General features: G+C 39.1%; 2 protein-coding genes across 3 annotated transcripts in view; one reads left to right on the plus strand and one right to left on the minus strand.

Annotated features, from left to right (window-relative positions):
- The window catches only part of PIP4K2B (phosphatidylinositol-5-phosphate 4-kinase type 2 beta), a 38919-nt gene extending 35712 nt beyond the window's left edge, over positions 1 to 3207 (plus strand). For both annotated transcript variants that reach the window (XM_032235646.1, XM_032235647.1), the window contains one exon: positions 580 to 3207. In XM_032235646.1, the coding sequence (XP_032091537.1) occupies positions 580 to 660 (81 nt within the window). In that variant the 3' untranslated portion in view covers positions 661 to 3207. The remainder of the gene's footprint in view (positions 1 to 579) is intronic.
- A 3029-nt stretch (positions 3208 to 6236) lies between these two features.
- Positions 6237 to 14256, minus strand: PSMB3 (proteasome 20S subunit beta 3). The gene is made up of 6 exons (XM_032238113.1): positions 14152 to 14256; positions 11683 to 11867; positions 9727 to 9834; positions 8120 to 8297; positions 7521 to 7615; positions 6237 to 6899 (listed from the first exon to the last, which is right to left on the minus strand). Exons 1-6 carry the CDS (start codon positions 14152 to 14154, stop codon positions 6851 to 6853), a joined length of 618 nt encoding a protein of 205 aa, XP_032094004.1. The 5' UTR covers positions 14155 to 14256; the 3' UTR covers positions 6237 to 6850.
- Between the last annotated feature and the right edge of the window lie 4846 nt (positions 14257 to 19102).

Genomic DNA, 19102 nt, shown 5'->3' on the forward strand with positions numbered 1-19102 from the left:
CTTTTGTGCAGGTGATGAAGTTACTGTTGGGGTGGCAGTCCTACTCTTTCCATAATCCTAAAGTAGGCTGCATCATCTTTCAGACAAGTGCCTTTGTTGTTCCTCTGCCTCCGCAAAAAGCATGAGAGAGAGGATGTAATCACAATTAGAGACATTGTAACCACATTTTTCTGGTGGCTATACAAGTGCCTGTTCAGATGTTCTGCCTCCCTGCTGCAGGTGATTATTCGGCTCTCTCTAAACTGAATGGAAGTACAGGAAGAGAGCTTTGCCCCTTGGAACATTCAAACAACACTGGGCCTGGAGAGCATGCTCTACTGCCAAAAAGGCTAGGATAGTCAGAAGATGTTTGAAACATCATCAGCTGAGCAATTTTTCTTCATAAATGTCCATTGGTAATATGTAGATTGTAAGCCCTTTTCTCCTTCAGATTCTGAAGAGGATGAATCAGTATAGAGCCATTTGTTACTTCTCAGATTTTTAAAAATTTGAGGCAATCTCTTTAAAGAAATGACTGATGCCACTTTTTATGCTTGAATGATATTATATGTGCTTTAGTTTTTTTGTTTTGTTTTCCAGGCTGGAGCAGAAATTTCCACTGTCAATCCCGAACAGTATTCAAAACGCTTCAATGAATTTATGTCCAATATCCTGACATAGTTGTCTTCCTGTTGTTGGCAGAAAAGAAGGGAGAAGAATAGTAGAGGGTGGGTGGTAGTGTTTCCAGTTCTACAGGAATGCAGCCCAGTCTGCTGGATATGATATTCTGTGAGTGTGTAATGACAGTCTGACCTAGCAGAAAACTAACCTCTAGATGTGGGCCTCCAAACCTGGTGGAAAATGAGACTATTACTCTCTTCTATTTTGGTTGCTACAATAAATAGCCAAACATAAACCTGAGGAATAAAGTAGTGTTAAGATTTGCACTTTTCTTTGAAAAGCATCAATCTCCAAATGATCAGATGTTAATGTGAACACACAACAGAAGATATAAATGATGGTTTTCTTCAATTGAACTATGGCTGTTACTCAGAACAAATTCCCTTTATTGCTTTCTCTAAGGATTGGACAAGAGATTACTTGTCATTTCAAGGACAAGGACTGTTATAATGATTAAGGAAAGCCATTTAAGTTAGTTGAACAAACTTTTTACTTCTGGTCTTTTGATATCCCACTTTCTTTTTGCATTGTTATTTCAAAACAAGATGAGAATATGAGGGAATTAGATGGCTGCTTAAAATTTTATGCAATCAAGGGAGGAAAAAAGCAGTTTAAGAAGAATCCACATTTCTAATGAAATTCGATACAATATCTTGGTGGAGATCATGAAGAGGTGAGGTAACTTTATGCAGATACATTTGTACTGAGTTGGATTACAACTTGGATTAAGTTATCTCTAATATAATGATCTACCAGAGCTAAATTATTCATGGTTTTATACCTTGATCTGGTTGTAAATGCTGTAAAATGATATTTTCCTGTTTTAAAAAAGGTACCACTTCTTTGTAACATCTTATGCTGTGAACCATTGTGTTAGAAATATTAGCTTTTGATCATTCCATTGGGGAAGAATCTAGTCTCAGAATATGGGGGAAAAATAATAAATTGTTGAAGGTGACTGCTCTTAACCACTAGGACAGATTGTCCTGCTAATCCAGATTTTTGGAATAAGTTGCACTAGCTCAGTTTTCTTAAAAGGATCCAAACTGTTCTTGCCTCATTTCAATTACAACTTTTTCTTGTAATCTGCAGACTAATGTTGGATTTCATCACCGTTCTTGTCAAAACTGAAGATTTTGAATTAATTGATACCATTTTTTCAGTATTCTTCTTGTGAGGATGGGTTGTTTATAGGTGTTTTTTTTAAAGAGGGATTTGGAAAATTATGAACCATCAACTTGCAATCAAGACACTTTGCTTACTCTTTCTGAATGTGTTTCTTACACATGCTTTTTGTGTGTGTGTGTATGTGATTGTTGGGGTGTTAATGTCCTGTGCCTTCTGCTTTGTGGATTCTATCTTTTTTGAGAGTAAGGTAAATGTTTTATTCTTTCTTCATTGTCCTCAAGTATGTGTATTCTTTCAGATGGGTTTTTCACATTTATAAACAACAAAAAATTGCATAACACATTCCCCGATTTCAAAGTCGTATAATAGTTTACAAGGCTTAAAAATCATGGAATATGCTGTACCATAAGATTTTGTTAAGGCATAAATTAAACTATAAATGCTGCACTTAGAAATTCAGTGTAAAATAGAAATTTTGGTCTACCCTGTCTTAACATGGTCGTTTCATTTTCAGCTCTTTTTGTTTACATTTTGATTAAAATTGGTAAGCATTAGCCTAAAATGCTGTTTTTTTACATTTTTTATAAATATTTGCCTACCTTAATCTATTTAGGAGTTAGTCAGTGCACAGCTTAAAAAACCATGAAAAGATATGTTGCCAGGTTGATTCATTTATTGAAGACATTTGAAGCAACCAATAATGGGCACTCAGGCAAAAAGAACAAACTCTACATCTTTGCCTCCTCTTACTTTCTCTTCTCAGTCTTCCCTGGCCTTTGAATCTGCACTCTCTCCATTCCTCAATCCACTTCCATCAGACGTTTTTCTCTTTAACACCTTTAACATCTTGTTCTTTTGTCTTCAGCTGCTTTCATCCCCTGACAAAAGCCACCCAACCCATCTAAGTTGTGACTGATTCTATTCTGCCTCATTATTTAAAGTCCTCTTTGATGTGCATACTTTGTACTTAAATATTGAATTTGAGTTTTACTCAGATATTTCTCAAGATGATCCGGAATATATCCCTAAACACACCTTTAACTCCCCGTTTGATTTTGTTTTCTGTCATACATGCCATTGACTTGTTAGTCCTTACTACTAAAATTTTGCGCACATATCCTCTTTGCCATCTCCCACTCCCATATTTGTGCCTTTTGTTATGCTGCCCTCTATCAGGAACTTTTAAGACTTTCATCTGAATTCATCTTAAAGTCCTATATCAGTAAAAGTGTAACTGGCTTTTGCCTCTAGTCCCATTTTATCCTTTCTCTATTCTATTAATTTAATATTCAGCCTCTGAGTTCTGCCCTGGGGTGGTGCTCAGATCCGTATGATACTTGGATCTACTAACCGTTGTGGAATTTTTCCCTCTCAATTATTTTTTAATAGAAAAATAGTTCAATGATTTGAAATCTTCAAAAGGTACAGAAAAAGCCTAGTGGGGAGGTCAAGAGGGATGTTATGAGCCTTTTTACTTCAGGTTTCCCCAAACCAAATATCACTGAGATGCTCTAGTTTACAACTCCACTAAACATGGGATTTGTAAGCATTATACGTCTGGGAGATGTCTTTTGGGGAAACTTGTTACACCCACATACGGACACTTGAAATTTACTCACTGGGAATTTCTACAACTTTTAACATTCCTGTTTCTTGCCATTCACACCCAAAATTTTCACCAGAAGATGGAATCACATGGAAATCTTTTGTTTCCGTACCACAGTATTAGAATTTTCCCCTTCTTATGAATATTAATCTGGCAATACAATGAGAATGATTTACACAAGAAATTCTGATCAAAGCATTGTCTGTAATGCTACAAGAGGTGTGTGAGAAAAGGAACACATACCATCCCTTCAGAGTATTGTTAGTTTTGACAGAAGATCTGTGATTAAACGAGGACCTGATCAGTCTTTTGCTCTTCCTTCCTTGTTCCTATTTTCCTCCCTGCCTGGTATCCTTAAATACATAATTCTGAAAATAGCTCCTGCATATTTTCCCTGTAACTCTTAGGATAGCACTGGTAATGCAGTTTTATTTCCAATTCAATATGTCTAAGAGATCTTTTAAAACTCTATTTGCTTTTCAGCCCCAAGTTTCATTCCTCTAAATGGCATGCATATTGGCACAATTTATCCATCAGTTTAGTCTGAAAATTGTTCCCATCCTTTGTTTTGCTGCAGAAGAGCCCATATTGGATCAGAAGCAGATGAATATTAAACTATTTGGAGATTTAGCAGTAATGTATGGCCATTGGTGCATAGAACTGCAATCTTTCTAGATCAAGAACTTTGTTTGGAATTCAAACAGGTTTCTTGTTCACCAATTTATGCAAGGGAATGTCAAGTCACTCTTTTTCTTTCCAGCGTGCATCTTGTTACAGTTGCAATGATCCCAAGTTATAGCTAACACATAGAAAGGAAGTACATTTTCAGTAAATCTGTGATTTATCTTTTTTAAAATATATATTCGGAGCAGTTTTATGACTTAACTGGTTTGGAGGATTTGGGGGCATATGTGTTAGTCTTGTTCCCAAGTCGACTTACACATGTACATTCTCAGTTGGATCATGTCTAGCCAAAGAATGTGTGTTGTTAATGGTAGTCTTAGCTTCTTCATCTCCTGTTTTGTGGAATGTATTTCCCCAACCCATGGTTCTCCAGATATATTATAGCAAAGTTTCCACCATTGTTAACATGCCTATTCTAGAGTGAGATGGAACTCATACTCTTTTTTGTTCATCATCTAAAAATATTAAGGTATCTTAAGGGGGAATATAAGCTAAGTTTCAGCTTTGGCTATCATGTTTGAGGAAGAAAATCTCAATTTTGTTCAGTATATAGTAACTTTCACTGCAATCATTGATGTATCCCCACAGTCTATATTGTTAGGTGGTTACATCCAGGCAGTTAAGCTGGGATTTCCTGCACTGGAAAAAAATGTTGAATGTGGATTTTTAAGGGCTAAACTGAAGTAGATGGTGACAATCTTTAATCATGTCTGTTATGTTCATGTGTAGAGGAAGGGCTTGGGGAGGGTATCATTAAAAAGCACTCGGGTGAAAATGTTATCTTATAAACACACATAGATATTGATGGCTAGCTGTAAGCCACATGGTCAAATAAAGTTTGCACTTCTTCATTATCTATGTCTTTGAGAACCTGGTATGAGTGTGTGCAATGCCATCCCAGGCAATCTTTCAAAATTGTATTAATTGTGAAACCATATATTATTTAAAAAGATAGAGGAAACAAGACATTTGTGTTCCAGCCATTATCAGTATCTTCCTAATTGTATGCTTGAATACCATATGAATATATTCAACACAATACATATAATCATATGGCATTTAAACATAAAAGCTGGTTCATAATGGCAAGCAGGCAATTACAAATTTGAATCTCCAACTAATAAAAATTTAGGTTTTTCATACCTTTTTTAAAATAAAATTTTAAAGTCAATGTGCTTATAAAGTATGAGACACTGTTTTGAAATGCATGTATGTTAACAAGGTGTGAAGTCTCTCAGGTGGGTTAAACAAAATAAAAATGATTTTTTTTTGTGTAAAACTGCTCTCAGGGTTTTATTTTTCTCCCCAAAATAGTTGTAAGAATGAAGAAGTTGTTTAGCTTAAAAGGCTTGACTGAGTGAGTGCTAGTTGTGATTCTTGGGTGCAATATCACACAATCATTTCAATCTTTTACTAGGTTTTCTATCTACCTGCATGCCAGATGCTGGCAGTGAAGGTTACAAATGGCAATCTTGTGAGTAGGGATATAGAGTCAAACACCCAAATCACAATTATGGGACTATGGGGACACTACAATGGCCACAACTTTAAGGACAGTTAATAATCACTGAGTCAGTAACTGAAGATTAGCTGCACATTCCCAAGTAAGCCAAGAATATATCCACAAAATTGTTCAGTTTATTTGCAAATGGGCTTATCCATGCATTTATAAGGTCCATTGATCCAGTTGTGTTCACATTAATAAGATTTATCTCTAAATGCTGGCCTCCTGCTTTAATAAAACAAGTTAAGAAAAAAGGACTTGCTCCCTCATTTGAAAACTACAGCTATTTATTACTTTCAAAAGAACTTTAACAACAAACTGAAATCAACAGCTTAGTCTAGAAAAAAGTCCCATTGAAATGACTAAAAGGTTTAAGGATACCACCTATCTCTGCTTATTTTATAATGCAGCATTTGGGATTTTCAAAGTTACATATTGTCTATTGTTCTTGGAATATGAGATTTTCCATTTAACTAGGGAGTGGGTTTGGAAAGCTAAATATGAGCTGTCTTATGGTAGGCCCAAGAGATATACAAAATATCTTTAACTGAAGTTTTGAACATGTATTGAAAAGTGAAAGCAAGTAAGTCAGGCTCCAAGAAAAAAAATTCAGTTAGAAACTTTTTAAATTAAAGTCTTTTGTTGAGTTTAGCTCAACAACCATTACCTTGGCCGTGTCATCATCTTTTTTTGGGTGTACATTAACTGTGCAACTTGTAGATGTACAGTATTTGGGCCAAAATTGGGATGCACCACTACCCATTAGCTCCTCAGTGACTACCTTGCCACTACTATCTAAACTCAAAGGTATGTTTTCTTCAGCAGTCTCCAGCTGGCATAAAAGAGGTGACCAAGTCAGATCTGAATCACTTTTGCTCAGTTTAGATTTGATCTCAGACTGAATATCTCTATTGCAATCCTACTCAAGTCCATGCTGTAGGGCACACTGAATTCAGCAGGACTTTTCTCAGGTTAAATCAACAGCAGTATTTTGCATTAAAAAAAAAAAAATCTGCCGATTTTGGTGGATGCCATAGTTTATAATTTACAGATCAATTCTGGTATGACAGCCAGATTACATTATTACATAATTGTTTGAAAATTATCTTCTTCAGAACAACCTTTTATCTTTGATTTTAAAAAAATCAAAATATATATAGCTTCTACATAAAAATGAAAAAGTTGTGGTTTTAGAAAAAAAAGTTTATTCCATTAACAGTACACTATTTCCTATCTTGAGATATCAGTTTTCTTAGTAGGACTTTAACTTAATCCATGCGAGCTTTCAGTGTCCGGGTAGTTATTTTGTCTTTCTCACTGGTAAAAAGAGAAAAGGGAGGGAATCAAGATGAAAATTGTACTACAGTTAATCCTCTACTTCCAAATAGCAATTTAATGTTCAGATTTATAACAGTCTCAGAAATAGTTCTTTATACCTGCAATGCCTTTCCAGCCATCGTGAAATGTCAAGCCACATTCATTTAAGGCATTATGCCTGCAGCTTCCTAAATGATTTGTGATATTTTTTGCTGATTTCACCAAAAACAACTGCTTAATGTTTGCCATAAAAACAGTAGTAAAATCAGCCTGTCACGAGGGTGCATCAACCTATAACATCATCACTTATAACCAAAATTCCAGTCCCAATTGCAGTCAAGAATTATCTCTATTGGCTCAGCAGTTAAATCCCAATTTTATCCACCAACAGATAAAAAAGATATCTACAACCATAACTGTTTTCCCAAGATTATTCATAATAACAGCACTACCCCCAGAAGGAAGGACAAATTAATTGGGAAAATAATTTCACTGGCTTAACCTTGCTTGCTGCCAATTACAGCTATTGTCTTTCCAGGCTAGCCATGAAAATTAACCAGAGAGATACTGTCCCACATATTTTTTTTCGAACTGATCTTTACCCACTCAGTTTCTACTTACATCACATGCACTATCACTCCCATACCAGACACAGCATCTCTGTCCACAGCATTAAGCATGGACTGTCCTATGGTTTCAAAGAGGTGATCAGGTTCCTGCATAAAAAAAAATTTAGAGTTATTTTTAAGCATTTGTTCAAACTTAAGTGAATGTATTGAGTATAAAAAAATGTGGACTGAAACAATATAGCTATATTGCCCCTTTGAAAGTCCCTAAAAACAAGTTTGATGGGGATGGAGAGGGAGAGGAATTACATATTAGATTGCTATTAAGGTATTTACAGAGAATGCATGAATACGGCTATGAAGCTTCTCATACAAGTTCTCTCTAGGCCATATCAATATATTCATGCATTCAGCATGTAGGGTACAGCAGAATTCTAAGCAAAGCATCATATGAACAAAAGATTTTAAACTGAAATATAATTTCTGTGTTGAGAGGTTTAGAAAGTGAAAAATACTGGGAAGAACTTGTACATATGCCCTAAAGCCCTTTTTACACATACTTTTTGAAGTCCAGAGACTGGCTTTTATTAAAAGTGTTATTTAAAGTAGCTAACCCTGCTATATTTCTTATGACCAGCTCTATATTTTTCTTACCATGTCTGGCTCCCAAAGAGACTCACACATGCCGTACATTTGCTCTGTACAGGTCCCACTGACCACAAAATCATCTGTTATCATCGGACAACCAATCAAGTCTAAGGAGCAGATAAAGGGTTCATAAGTGATTGGGTTTAATCCAGCAATTACAGGTTCTGTATAATAAGGTCCAAACCTGAAAGCAACAAGAAAATAATTACAATTAACTACATTTTAAAATTATAAATTTCCTTGGCATGACTAGGAAAAGGTTTAAGATATGTCCACAATTTGTCTATCTCCAATACTAAGAAGCTTGGGGGGAAATCCTCATCAGTTTTGAAGAGTACCTACTATCATCTTGAGCAGAGAAATACTGTGTTTTTCAGCATATAAGATGCACCTTAATTTTGGAAGAGTAAGGCAAGGGGAAAAAAGTTTCTGCCTCTGCCTACCAGCATCCATCGGTATTAATCTGGCTAGCATCCTTACAGCAAACAGCAAATGGCCTGGTCAGCTTCAGCATGTTAATGCAGCCTGATTCAGCAGGAGCAATGATTGGTAGGTGGAATACCCCCAATCAGCTGTTCCAGGCTGCGGGGATTGCCACACACCATTGCTGTCTCTGTGCCTGGCATTTTTGGGTGGTTCCAGGTGGTGGGGATCCTCACTTCCACTCGGATTTTGATAATGAGCTTTTTGTCCATTTAAAACAAATCCTGTCACCCTACACATATTTAACTGGAGGGGGTATGGTGGGGTATGATTTTCATGGAGGCAAAAGAGAGACTTGGCACCGAAGGCTCCACTCCCGAGACTCCCCGTCTTCCCACCTATAACTGTAGGCATTTAAAGCCTGGCTTTCTCGCAGCAAGGCTCCAATAAGGAGCCCCTGGTGCCAAGTCCTTCTTCTGCCCCCATAAAAATCACACCCCACCCCACTCTATCCAGTTAAATATGCTTAGGGTGATAGGGTTTGTTTTAAATAGATAAAAAGCTCATTATCAAAATCTGAGTGGAAGTGAGGATCCCCATCTCCTAGAACTATCCGAAAATGTGACGCACGGAGCAGGTGAGTGGGGCTACATTTGGAGTGTAAGACACACCCAGATTTTCACCCCCTTTTTTGGGGGAAAGAGAGGTGCCTTATACTTCAAAAAATATGATATTGCTATTTAATTGCAACGAGTTCAACTAAATCTGAATGAGCAAAAACAATCTGCTTATTTAGCAATAATCCTGATGCAAATCAATTATTCTGAGGTGGGAAACATTAAATCTCATAAAATAATTAATGAATCTGTATGCTCCATACAGCCATGATTAAAACCAATGATTTTGTTAGTGCTAGGTAAGAAACACACCAGTTTTGATATTTATACCTTAATTTATGTATCACAGGGATCTTAAACTTTGCAATAATGCAAAGTGAGGAGTAAAGCCTAGAATAAATTCTGACACTTTGTCTATATGAGCCTTGTTAAATCATCCAAGTAAGTTTCTCCTGACCCCTTCCTAAGGCTCCCTGATTCTCAGTTCAAAAATAATTGCCTTATCAAATCTATTACTGAAATTTATTTTTTAATAACATTATTTCCAGATATCATGAATGCTTGACTCTTTACCGTCTTTCATATAGGAGATTAGACACCATGCTCATTAGGGTCTGCGGCTTAATTTGCCTGCCTTCCTTCAGTTCATAGAGATTTAGTCGAAATCTGAGTCTTTGAGCACTGTAAGAGGAAAAACAAAAGAGTTTCAAATCCACTTTAAGGCAAAATGATCATTCTCTTCTATTTACCATCGAAGTGGCACAGAAATATAGTTTAAAACCTACTAGCTGTCTGTAAGTACCATATTTCTCAGAGTAAAAGACCCACCAAGGTTTTGAAGAGGCAAATTAAAAAAAAGTAGGTAGGTAGATAGAGAGGGAGAGAAAGAGAGATAAATACAGTAGGTAGATAGGTAGATAGATAAAGGGATAGAGAGAAAAATAGAGAAAGAAATACAGTAGGTAGGTAGATAGGGGGAGAGAATGTAGGTAGGTAGGTAGAGGGATAGAGAGAGAAATAGAGAAATACAGTAGATAGGGAGGGAGGGAGAGAGAGAGAGAGTAGGTAAGTTGGGGGGGGGCAATAAACAGTCCAGTTTTTTTCTCATTTCTGCCCTCCCCAGCCCCCAGGAACTCCGTGAGAGCCTCCATAAGGGTATGCACGACCATTTTGTGAAGGAGGCGGGGTTTCAAGAGGCAAAAAATGCTATATTCAGTGTATAACACGCACCCAGATTTTCAGCCTCTTTTTTGAGGGGGAAAAAGTGTGTCTTATACTTAGAAAAATACGGTAATTATAAAATAGAAATGTAATGAATATGAATTGATTCAAATTTGTTATTTCCCACTAATGTGATTAACACATGCACACATTACTACATTCCTAACATCCTTTATACTATGATCAAGGGGAAAAATAATAAACCTGAGTTTATAATTCTGGAGTATCAGGGAATTTGATTTAGTATCTTGTTTTGTTTTGTTAAGCAATCAATATGGTTTACCTAACTTTTCATTGTAGAATTTGAAATTCAGGTAAGCAATCTAGAGATGACTGCTTGGAGGCATTTAAAATAATTATTACTATTTAAATTGTTGTAAGGGCAAGCAACCATTGTTTAATTCTGAAAAGGACATTGAAATTTAGAATATTAAACTCACAATTCTGAATAGTTTACATTCTATTTCAAACCACATGCAGAAATCATCAGGGTGAGCACTCTCCAGATGTCTTCATTTAAAGTATGTCCCTGAGTATACATAGACTGAAAATTTATTTTGAGTATCAGAGGAGTAAGCTTATAGCTTATTTCACATAAATATTTATCTCTGCGAGATGTTCTACATTTTACCTACTTACAGGTTGAACTGTACAAGCACAGTTGGAACTAAGCATATGGTCATTAAACAAGTCACAACATGACTAGGACTGATTTTACTGTGGTCCACTTCCCCCAACTGACTTTATTTGTTGGAAACTGGTGAGGTTACAAAACATGATCACATGACAACAAGATGCTGCAACTGTTCTACATGTGTTTTGGTGGCCAACTGCAATCATATCACTGTGAAGTGCTTATAACTTTGACCACAGATGCTGTCATTTTTTCCAAGAATGTTGCAACTGTGAACTATTGTTAAAAAAGCAGTCATATTGATAACTATCTGTACTTTAGGTGAAGAAAATAATTATATTGTTGATACTTTAAAACATTGTATTAGAAGTTAACTTGTTTCTGCAAACTCCTGATATTTAGAAGCTGTCTTCCAAGAGCCATTTTAGCCATTCTTGACTGATCCCAGAGATTCAAAATCCATCATATAATTTACCTTCCTGCCTACCACTATAGATGTGAATAACTGGACTTAGCTTCAACTGTTCAGTAACCTGGCCAATTATGACATATTTATTTCCCAATGTTGGAATAAGAATAAAAATAAATAAGAATAAACTAAGAAACTAGCTACAAGTTAGTTACAGCTCTTATGAATATTCTAGTTTTCTTGCTTGTATCTATGCAATACTTACACTGTCTGCACATCTGTGGCAAGACCAGCCAGACCAATGAATAATCTGTCTCCCATTGGAAAAATTTTCTGGAAGTCTGTAGACACCATCTGAGCTTGAATACCAAATCTGCGATCAGCTGCAATAGCCACACAGTTTTTCCCTTTCATGGCCATAACAGCCCCTCCATTATAGGACATAATAGACTAGAAAAGAAAAAAAGTTGAATTGAAATAATATGTCAAATGCAGCACTTTTTAAACTAGAAGCTATTAAGTTGCACAAATCAAGGTTTATCCTTATGAATATGAAGAACATCAGAATAAGCATATTTGAGCCACAGTGCAAAATATTCCAAAATGTAATCCCCATACCGGACACAGATAGAATGGGCTAAAAGGAATGTTGTATTTTGGTTCAGAGACTAAGAGTTTTTTCCCACTTTATTGTAATCACAGTACAAACAAGCTATAGTAAGCACTTTTTTTTTCCTGGTGTCCCCATGATGTTGCCTTCATCCAATTCCTAATCCATGCTCCAGACAACATTAAGTTGTCCTTAGCTTTCCCATTTTAAAAATATTTTGCCCCTAAGTAACCAATTATGGATATAATCTTACAAATCCCAATACAGTTGGTGGTACTGTAAAATCACCTCATAAAAGTGGGATCAACCTGGTGTCTATTGGCCAGTAAAGGATCATATGGACACACCTCTCACTTCCAGTCCTTGGACATCATCCTCCAGAAACAGAGAGGAAGAGGGAGAGACTTCTCTCTGCTGCTTCAACCCCCACCCTATCAGTAAACTGTTATTTGAGCTAACAGCAATTTGGGCTAATCTGGATGTCTAAACCAGGGATAAATTTGGAAGCCTGATGAATAAAAAGTTTCTCCTTACACTTGTCCCGTCTCCTAGCTCATACAGCCAATACCCAGGCTGGAAAAGACAGCAGGTGAAGCCAGGACAAGTTCTAATAAATGGCCAATATTGCAGGTGTAACCATTTGACAAAACCTTATAAATTATCTGAGAGTCCAACAGGATTAAGATGCTGCATAACTTTGCAAAATAAAAACTCCAGCAAAACTCCAGCAGTACAGAGATCGGCAAATGCCATTGATGGATATTAGGAAAGTGAGGAGATTCGGGATCTCCTTGTAGAGCAAATGAGAGCATTATCCTCTGGCTGCAGGGGAAAACAGAAGTAATTTGGATTGGCAATGAGACAACAGAATCTATGCCAATTTACATTACTGCTGACTCAGAGGTGGAAGGAAAGCATTCTGTAAGGTTGAACTATAATCAAGTAGTCTCTAGTTTAAATCTCTCCTGATATAAATTAACTATGGTGAACCAGTATTATCCAAATCACTATTATCAAGTCCAGAATACTTTTGATAACAATTATATTTTCCAAGCAGACTTCTCAAGAAAATAGTTAATATTAATCCCAAAGGACTATCCATTATATATATATAGTTATTATTTGTAATACTATTAAACCTAGTATTTACTAAATTATTTTCATATAATAGATGTTTGGGAGGGGAGGTGATATCGAGGAACTATTTGAAACTTCATAAAGGAGTCTATATGCTGATGAGTTTGAAGGACCCCCTGCTTTAAAGCATGGTGAAAAAGTCTGGCTCTTGCTCCAACCTTAACACAGATTTTAAAAAGGCCAAGTCCCAGGATTCTCAGCCTAAAACTGAAAATCAGGCTTATCAGATGTTACATCTTTTCTATCCTGCTCTACAGAGTAGAGAGTTGATCTTTGACAGAAAACCACTTGAAGAAATTAGAAGCACTGAAATGTGGATTTACAGATGGCTGTTATTTACAGCTGGGCTGACAAAATCAGAAATGAGGAGGTGATAAGCCTTCTGGAAAAGCACAGGGAAATCATCACAGCCATTAAAAAGGGAAAGTGTGAATATTTTGGATATGTGATGCAACACCCAGAAAAATAGGGCATCCTTCACTTAATCCTCCAGGGAAAGATGGGAGGCAAAGGAGGTCCAGGCAGAAGGAGAACATCATAGCTTCAAAACCTAAGGGACTGGTTTGGGCAAAACTCAGCAGCATTTTTTCATGTAGATGGTGACAAAAATAGGATTGCCAACATGATCGCCAACGTCTCATGACGGATATGACAGAAGAAGTAGTCCCAAGCGCGCAATTATTCCGCAAGGTCATGCATGCAAACCGCTTTCACTATCGCCTCCATAAAAATTCAGGAAATAAAGCAAAAGCCTCCCTCCCACCCTCCCCTAATCTGCAATCAGCTTCTACAACAGACACGGCTGAGAGCAAGAGTTGGGGCCACAGACCCGACGACCCCGGTATTACCCCCACACACACTTTTTTTCCTCTTAAGCAGACTGATCTTCAAGGAGGAGAGTGATCAGTGATCCCTCCCCGGATTTAAGCTAATTCTCCTTCTGCTTTTACCCGCATCTCCCCCCCCCCTTCCAACATCAAAACTCACCATGATGAAAACCTCGGGGGGCAAAAAAAAACGCTTCCTCACGCAACAAGACCAGCTTCCTTCCGCGGCTATAACTAAGCCCCGCCTCTACCAGGACGTAGCACTTCAACATAAGCTCCTGCGATTGGACTGTCTGCCCCTGCCAATCTAGGACCGGAGATGAGCTGTCGGTACAGGAAATGAAGAGTCATACCTGTTTGTCATAGAGATAAAATAAGAGAGTAGTTCGCTGCAGTCTATGAACACGGGTTTGTAGCTCGAATTTTAAACGGCATTTTAAGATAATCCTTGGAAAATTTGCTCTTAGAGAAAAAAAAATCGAGCTCCGATACACTTTTCTTGAAAAAAAATAAACTACAAAATATGCCACAGAAAGATAAAAAGAAAATTATGTACTAGCTCATTTTATTATTGAAAGTCTCTTTTTCTGATTCTTTGGAAATAAGGAAATTATCAATTTGTTCAAAATGTTACTCTCTATATTTAATAAGCAACTCTTTCTTCACTCTACAAAGATCTTTTTAAAAACATCAGTGAAGAAATTAAGCAACATTGTGAAGTAACCATCCTCTGCTACCAAATGTGATGTTCCCGTGGGTCGACCATGAGGCCAATGTTGAGAAAACACAGGACACGAACTTTCTCGGGATGGAGCGACCCAGATGAAAACCTGAGAGCCCCTTTTATTGAGACAGGACAAAGGCAGGAGGAGCAATAGCATGTGATTAAAAACAGCCTGTAACAGTACAATTTCTAATCTACTGTTTCAGGAAAGTTCTCTCTATATATGGTCAAATCCTGGGCGTCAATGGTAGGGCACATCTCAGGATGTTATGTTATTCACTATCAGGATGTTATGGCTTTCTCGGAGCCAGTTGTCTCCTGTGTGATTCAGCGTGACTCTGCAGGCCCTAGTATGAACTAGGCCATGGAGGACACACACCTACACAAGGAACCATATTACAACATCTCCTACTTTTTTATTTTCTTTTTGTCAAAAAGACTTTCCCTCTTCATCTACCAGGGCTAATCACAGCATTCTACACATAAACCAATAGGAAATCACATCATGGCAAAGGGTGGGCAAAGGGGGAATAGAAAGTTACAAGCTGCATGGCATAGGGGGGAGAAAGGGCATGTGTGGGAGTAGCTGGCTCACATAGTTCATGTTACATGAGGCTGCATAGTGAGTCCTGGCCGTTTAGGTCGGAAAGATGTTTCTGGTGCGATGTTTTTGCATCCCTGTGTATGTGTGTTTCAGACAGCAGAAACTGCCCTACACACACACACCCGGAATGTTTTTGTTTTTTAAAAGGCAGCGTCTCCTTCTTCGTCGCTGGGCATACGGAAGGGAGCTTTCCCCATGCAAGGGGTTGACTGTCCATGTAACTCCATGTGGTTGACAATGTGAATGTTCTTCTGTGGAGCCAAGCTAGAGAGTATATTCTTACACATAGTTACTAAAGAGGGTACACATTGAATACAGCAACACAACAGTATCAGCAAAGCAACAAGGGTTATAACGGTCTTGGAAACATTTCCCAACCAGCTAAAATTTGGTAACCAAGAGGTCATCCAATCCCACCAGGAGTCCAAGGCCTTGTATGTTTGTCCAACTGCTTGAACGGTATCATGTAATATGTCCACACTGGTTTCAATTTCTCCGGACTGGTTCAAATAATGACAACAGGTAGCATTCAACCAAACACATAGTAGGGGAATCTGCGGCGAAAGACGGGGCAGCCGGTCGGGGGAGTGGAGGGTGGAGGGTGCTCTGCTCTGTGTTCCAGGTCAGAGACAGAGACAGCCTCAAGCTGTGGTTCCTGTTGGTTGGTCATGGTCAGGCTGCTTCTGTGTTTGTGTAGGTGGTTGTATAGGTGGTTTTGGCAAATATGGTCTTACGTGCCGTCTGGAATCCAAAGAACTTTGTCTTTTAGTTGGATTGCAGCGTAGTTCCTTTCCCAGGAAATCAGGTCAGCAGGTCCTCGCCACGTCAAGTCAGGCAAGCAGCAATAGTAGACAGGTGGACGGGAGGTGTCTGCAGTAGGTGGAGCTGCAAAATGACGAGTCGCTGCCGAAGATGGTGGGCTGCCGGTGTGTTGCACTGCTGGGAGGCCAGGGGGCATTTTCCCCTATTGCCAATATATCTGTCCAGGACATGTTTTAATGTCTGGTTGGCGCGCTCAGACAACGCCTGACCCTGGCTGTTATAAGGAATGCCAAATTTCTCTTTTGGGCGTCCCAGCGATGCAAAGGTCCAAATACAATGATTAATAACATGTTTGGTGGCTTCACCCCTTTGGGGGGATGCCATAATGTAGCCTGAATACGTATCAATGGAAACATGTAAATATTTCCAAGGGGCAAATGGAGGATATTGGGTAACATTCATTTGCCAAATCTGGCAACACTCTGTCCCCCTGGGGTTTACCCCCCATAGGGAGAGGGTTTGCCTGCTGGCTACAGGTGGGGAATGCTGAACAATGGCAGATGCCTCATTTGCAGTAATGCCAAATGGTTTTATGAGCGCTTTTTTATTCTGGTGAAAGTAAGAGTGGCTATCCCAAGGTGTGATAGCAGAACAAACATTGACATGGGGTGGGGGGGCTGATGCTGCAGCGTCAGCAACATCATTGCCCTCCTGGAGAGGCCCAGGGAAAGGCTGATGACTTCAGATATGGGAGACATGGAAACAATAACAGCGAGAGGAGACAAGACCTTGTAAAGTGAGAAACAGAGACAAAAGTTGTGAATCAGTAGAAGAAGAGAGATAAGACTCATACAGAGAGGTTATAATCTGAGTCACATAAAGACTAGCAAGAATTAAGTTCTTTTCTATAACAAACACAATGGTGTTATAAAGGCTGTGGGATATCTCTTTCCTCTTCTTCTCTTCTCTCTCTGTCCCTCTGTTCACATTCTCTTTCACTCTTTTCCACTCTTCTGTCACTTTCTCCTTCTCCCTTCTCTCTCCTCTTTGTCTTTCTGTCTCTTTCACTCTTTTTCTTTCTTCCTCTCTCCCACTCTTTCATCACTTTCTCTGTACTCTCTACTGCCCAACCTGTCCCCATAATTTACCTACTAAATAGGCGCAGTTCCCTTACTGGATCCTTCGCTCACTCAAACACATACACACACAAACTTACACATGCACAAAACCATTTTTCTCCACTCCAATTCGGATCCTATAAATCAATTGCTCTGTGAAACATCTGTGAAAAGAATTCCAAGGGCTTCCCAGGGGGCCGTGGCCTGCAGAGGCCCCGTATCAAACCCATCCCCTCCCTGTAGCTGAGGGGCGGTAACATTGTTGGACAGACCCTTGGCAATTGCCTTGTTAATCTCTTTAAGGTATTCGGAGGCCCAAATGGCAAACTGAGAGGGGGTAAGAAGCATGCCTGACAAAAGGGTTTGGAACAGTTCCCTGCAGTATGGGAATTGCACCCCATAGGTGGAAACGGCTTGCTTAAGATCCTTAAGAGCTCTATAGGGGATTGAGATATAATTAGGCACAACCACCCCAGCCGCGTTGGTTTGAAAGGTTACGGGGAAACAATCCTCTGCCAATTCCATGTCCCCTTGATTGTAAGCATCGCGCAGAGCGTCTTGGAGAGCGCTACGCCACACTGTGCGGTGGGGGAAGGGGCGGAAGGGAGAGGAGAAACCTTCTCTTCCGGAGAGGCCGGGGGAGGTGGAGGAGTTTCGGAGAGGGCCATCGCCTGGCCAGCAGGAGAGGCGATCTCCTCGTAGTGCGGGGGAGATGTTGCCGAAGGCTTAAAAGCAGCCCCCTGCATATCTTCCTCATGAATTTGAAGGCATCTTACAAGAAGTCTCCAAGTAGTGAGAACTTCCGGCAGGGCTCGAGGTTACTTTAAGAGAGCCCTTCTCAGGGTAAATGGGACAATTCTTAGATGTAAGCCAATAGAGAGAGGAAATGTTTTTTCGGGGGAATGGGAAGCGGATGGCCTGTCGCTTGAGAGATTGCAACAGACGATTTAACGATTTCCCGAAGCTCCTGCAGGTGTGCAGTCTGAGCCTTCGAGAAACCTGAGCCCATACTCACGATTGGGAGGGTGCTCCGTTCGCTAACGGCCGGCCCTGGTTGCGAGACTTTGCCAAGTCGGGGATGAGTGAAAGGCTGGTGACACAGGAAGATCACGTCGCGTCTATCACGTCGCGTCAATCACGTCGGGGTCACCAAATGTGAAGTTTCCACTGTTCGCCCATGAGGCCAATGTTGAGAAAAGACAGGAGACAAATTTTCTCGGGATGGAGCGACCCAGATGAAAACCTGAGAGCCCCTTTTATTGAGACAGGACAAAGGCAGGAGGAGCAATAGCATGTGATTAAAAACAGCCTGTAACAGTACAATTTCTAATCTACTGTTTCAGGAAAGTTCTCTCTATATATAGTCAAATCCTGGGCGTCATTGGTAGGGCACATCTCAGGATGTTATGTTATGCATTATCAGGATGTTATGGCTTTCTCGGAGCCAGTTGTCTCCTGTGTGATTCAGCGTGACCCTGCAGGCCCTAGTATGAACTAGGCCATGGAGGACACACACCTGCACAAGGAACTATATTACAACACAACATAATTAATACGAATCAAGTGAAGAAAATTGGGAAGCTGGTGTGCATCTACAATTTCTCTGCTCCTTCGAATGTTTTTTAGACCTGGGGTTCGACATAGAAAGAACTGAAGAAACTTCTAAGAAGCGAAATGTTTTCAAATAAAAAAAACCCATGAAAGTCCAGTTGTCTTTTGGAAAAGCACCTTTGGAACATCCATGAATTGGATGGTTGAGATTCTCCATAGACCAAACCCTCTTTTTATGATCCTGCAATCACTTAATTCAGGATAGAAAAAAAATGATAGAGGAAGAAACTTATTGGCAGAGTAAAAAAAATTGTTAGAAGGTAAATACAATAGCAGAGACATCACCCTGCCA

The sequence above is a fragment of the Thamnophis elegans genome, chromosome Z (genome assembly GCF_009769535.1).
Source record: "Thamnophis elegans isolate rThaEle1 chromosome Z, rThaEle1.pri, whole genome shotgun sequence".
NCBI classification, from domain to species: Eukaryota; Metazoa; Chordata; class Lepidosauria; order Squamata; family Colubridae; genus Thamnophis; species Thamnophis elegans.

Bases quoted from the DNA above. Each gene is read 5' to 3' on its own strand.
- PSMB3 (XM_032238113.1), bottom strand. The intron at 9,835-11,682 runs GTAAGTATTGCA...TTCCTCTTACAG, and splicing joins GCCACAGATGTGCAGACAGT to TGCTCAAAGACTCAGATTTC. The intron at 7,616-8,119 runs GTAAGAAAAATA...TTTTTTATGCAG, and splicing joins CTCTTTGGGAGCCAGACATG to GAACCTGATCACCTCTTTGA.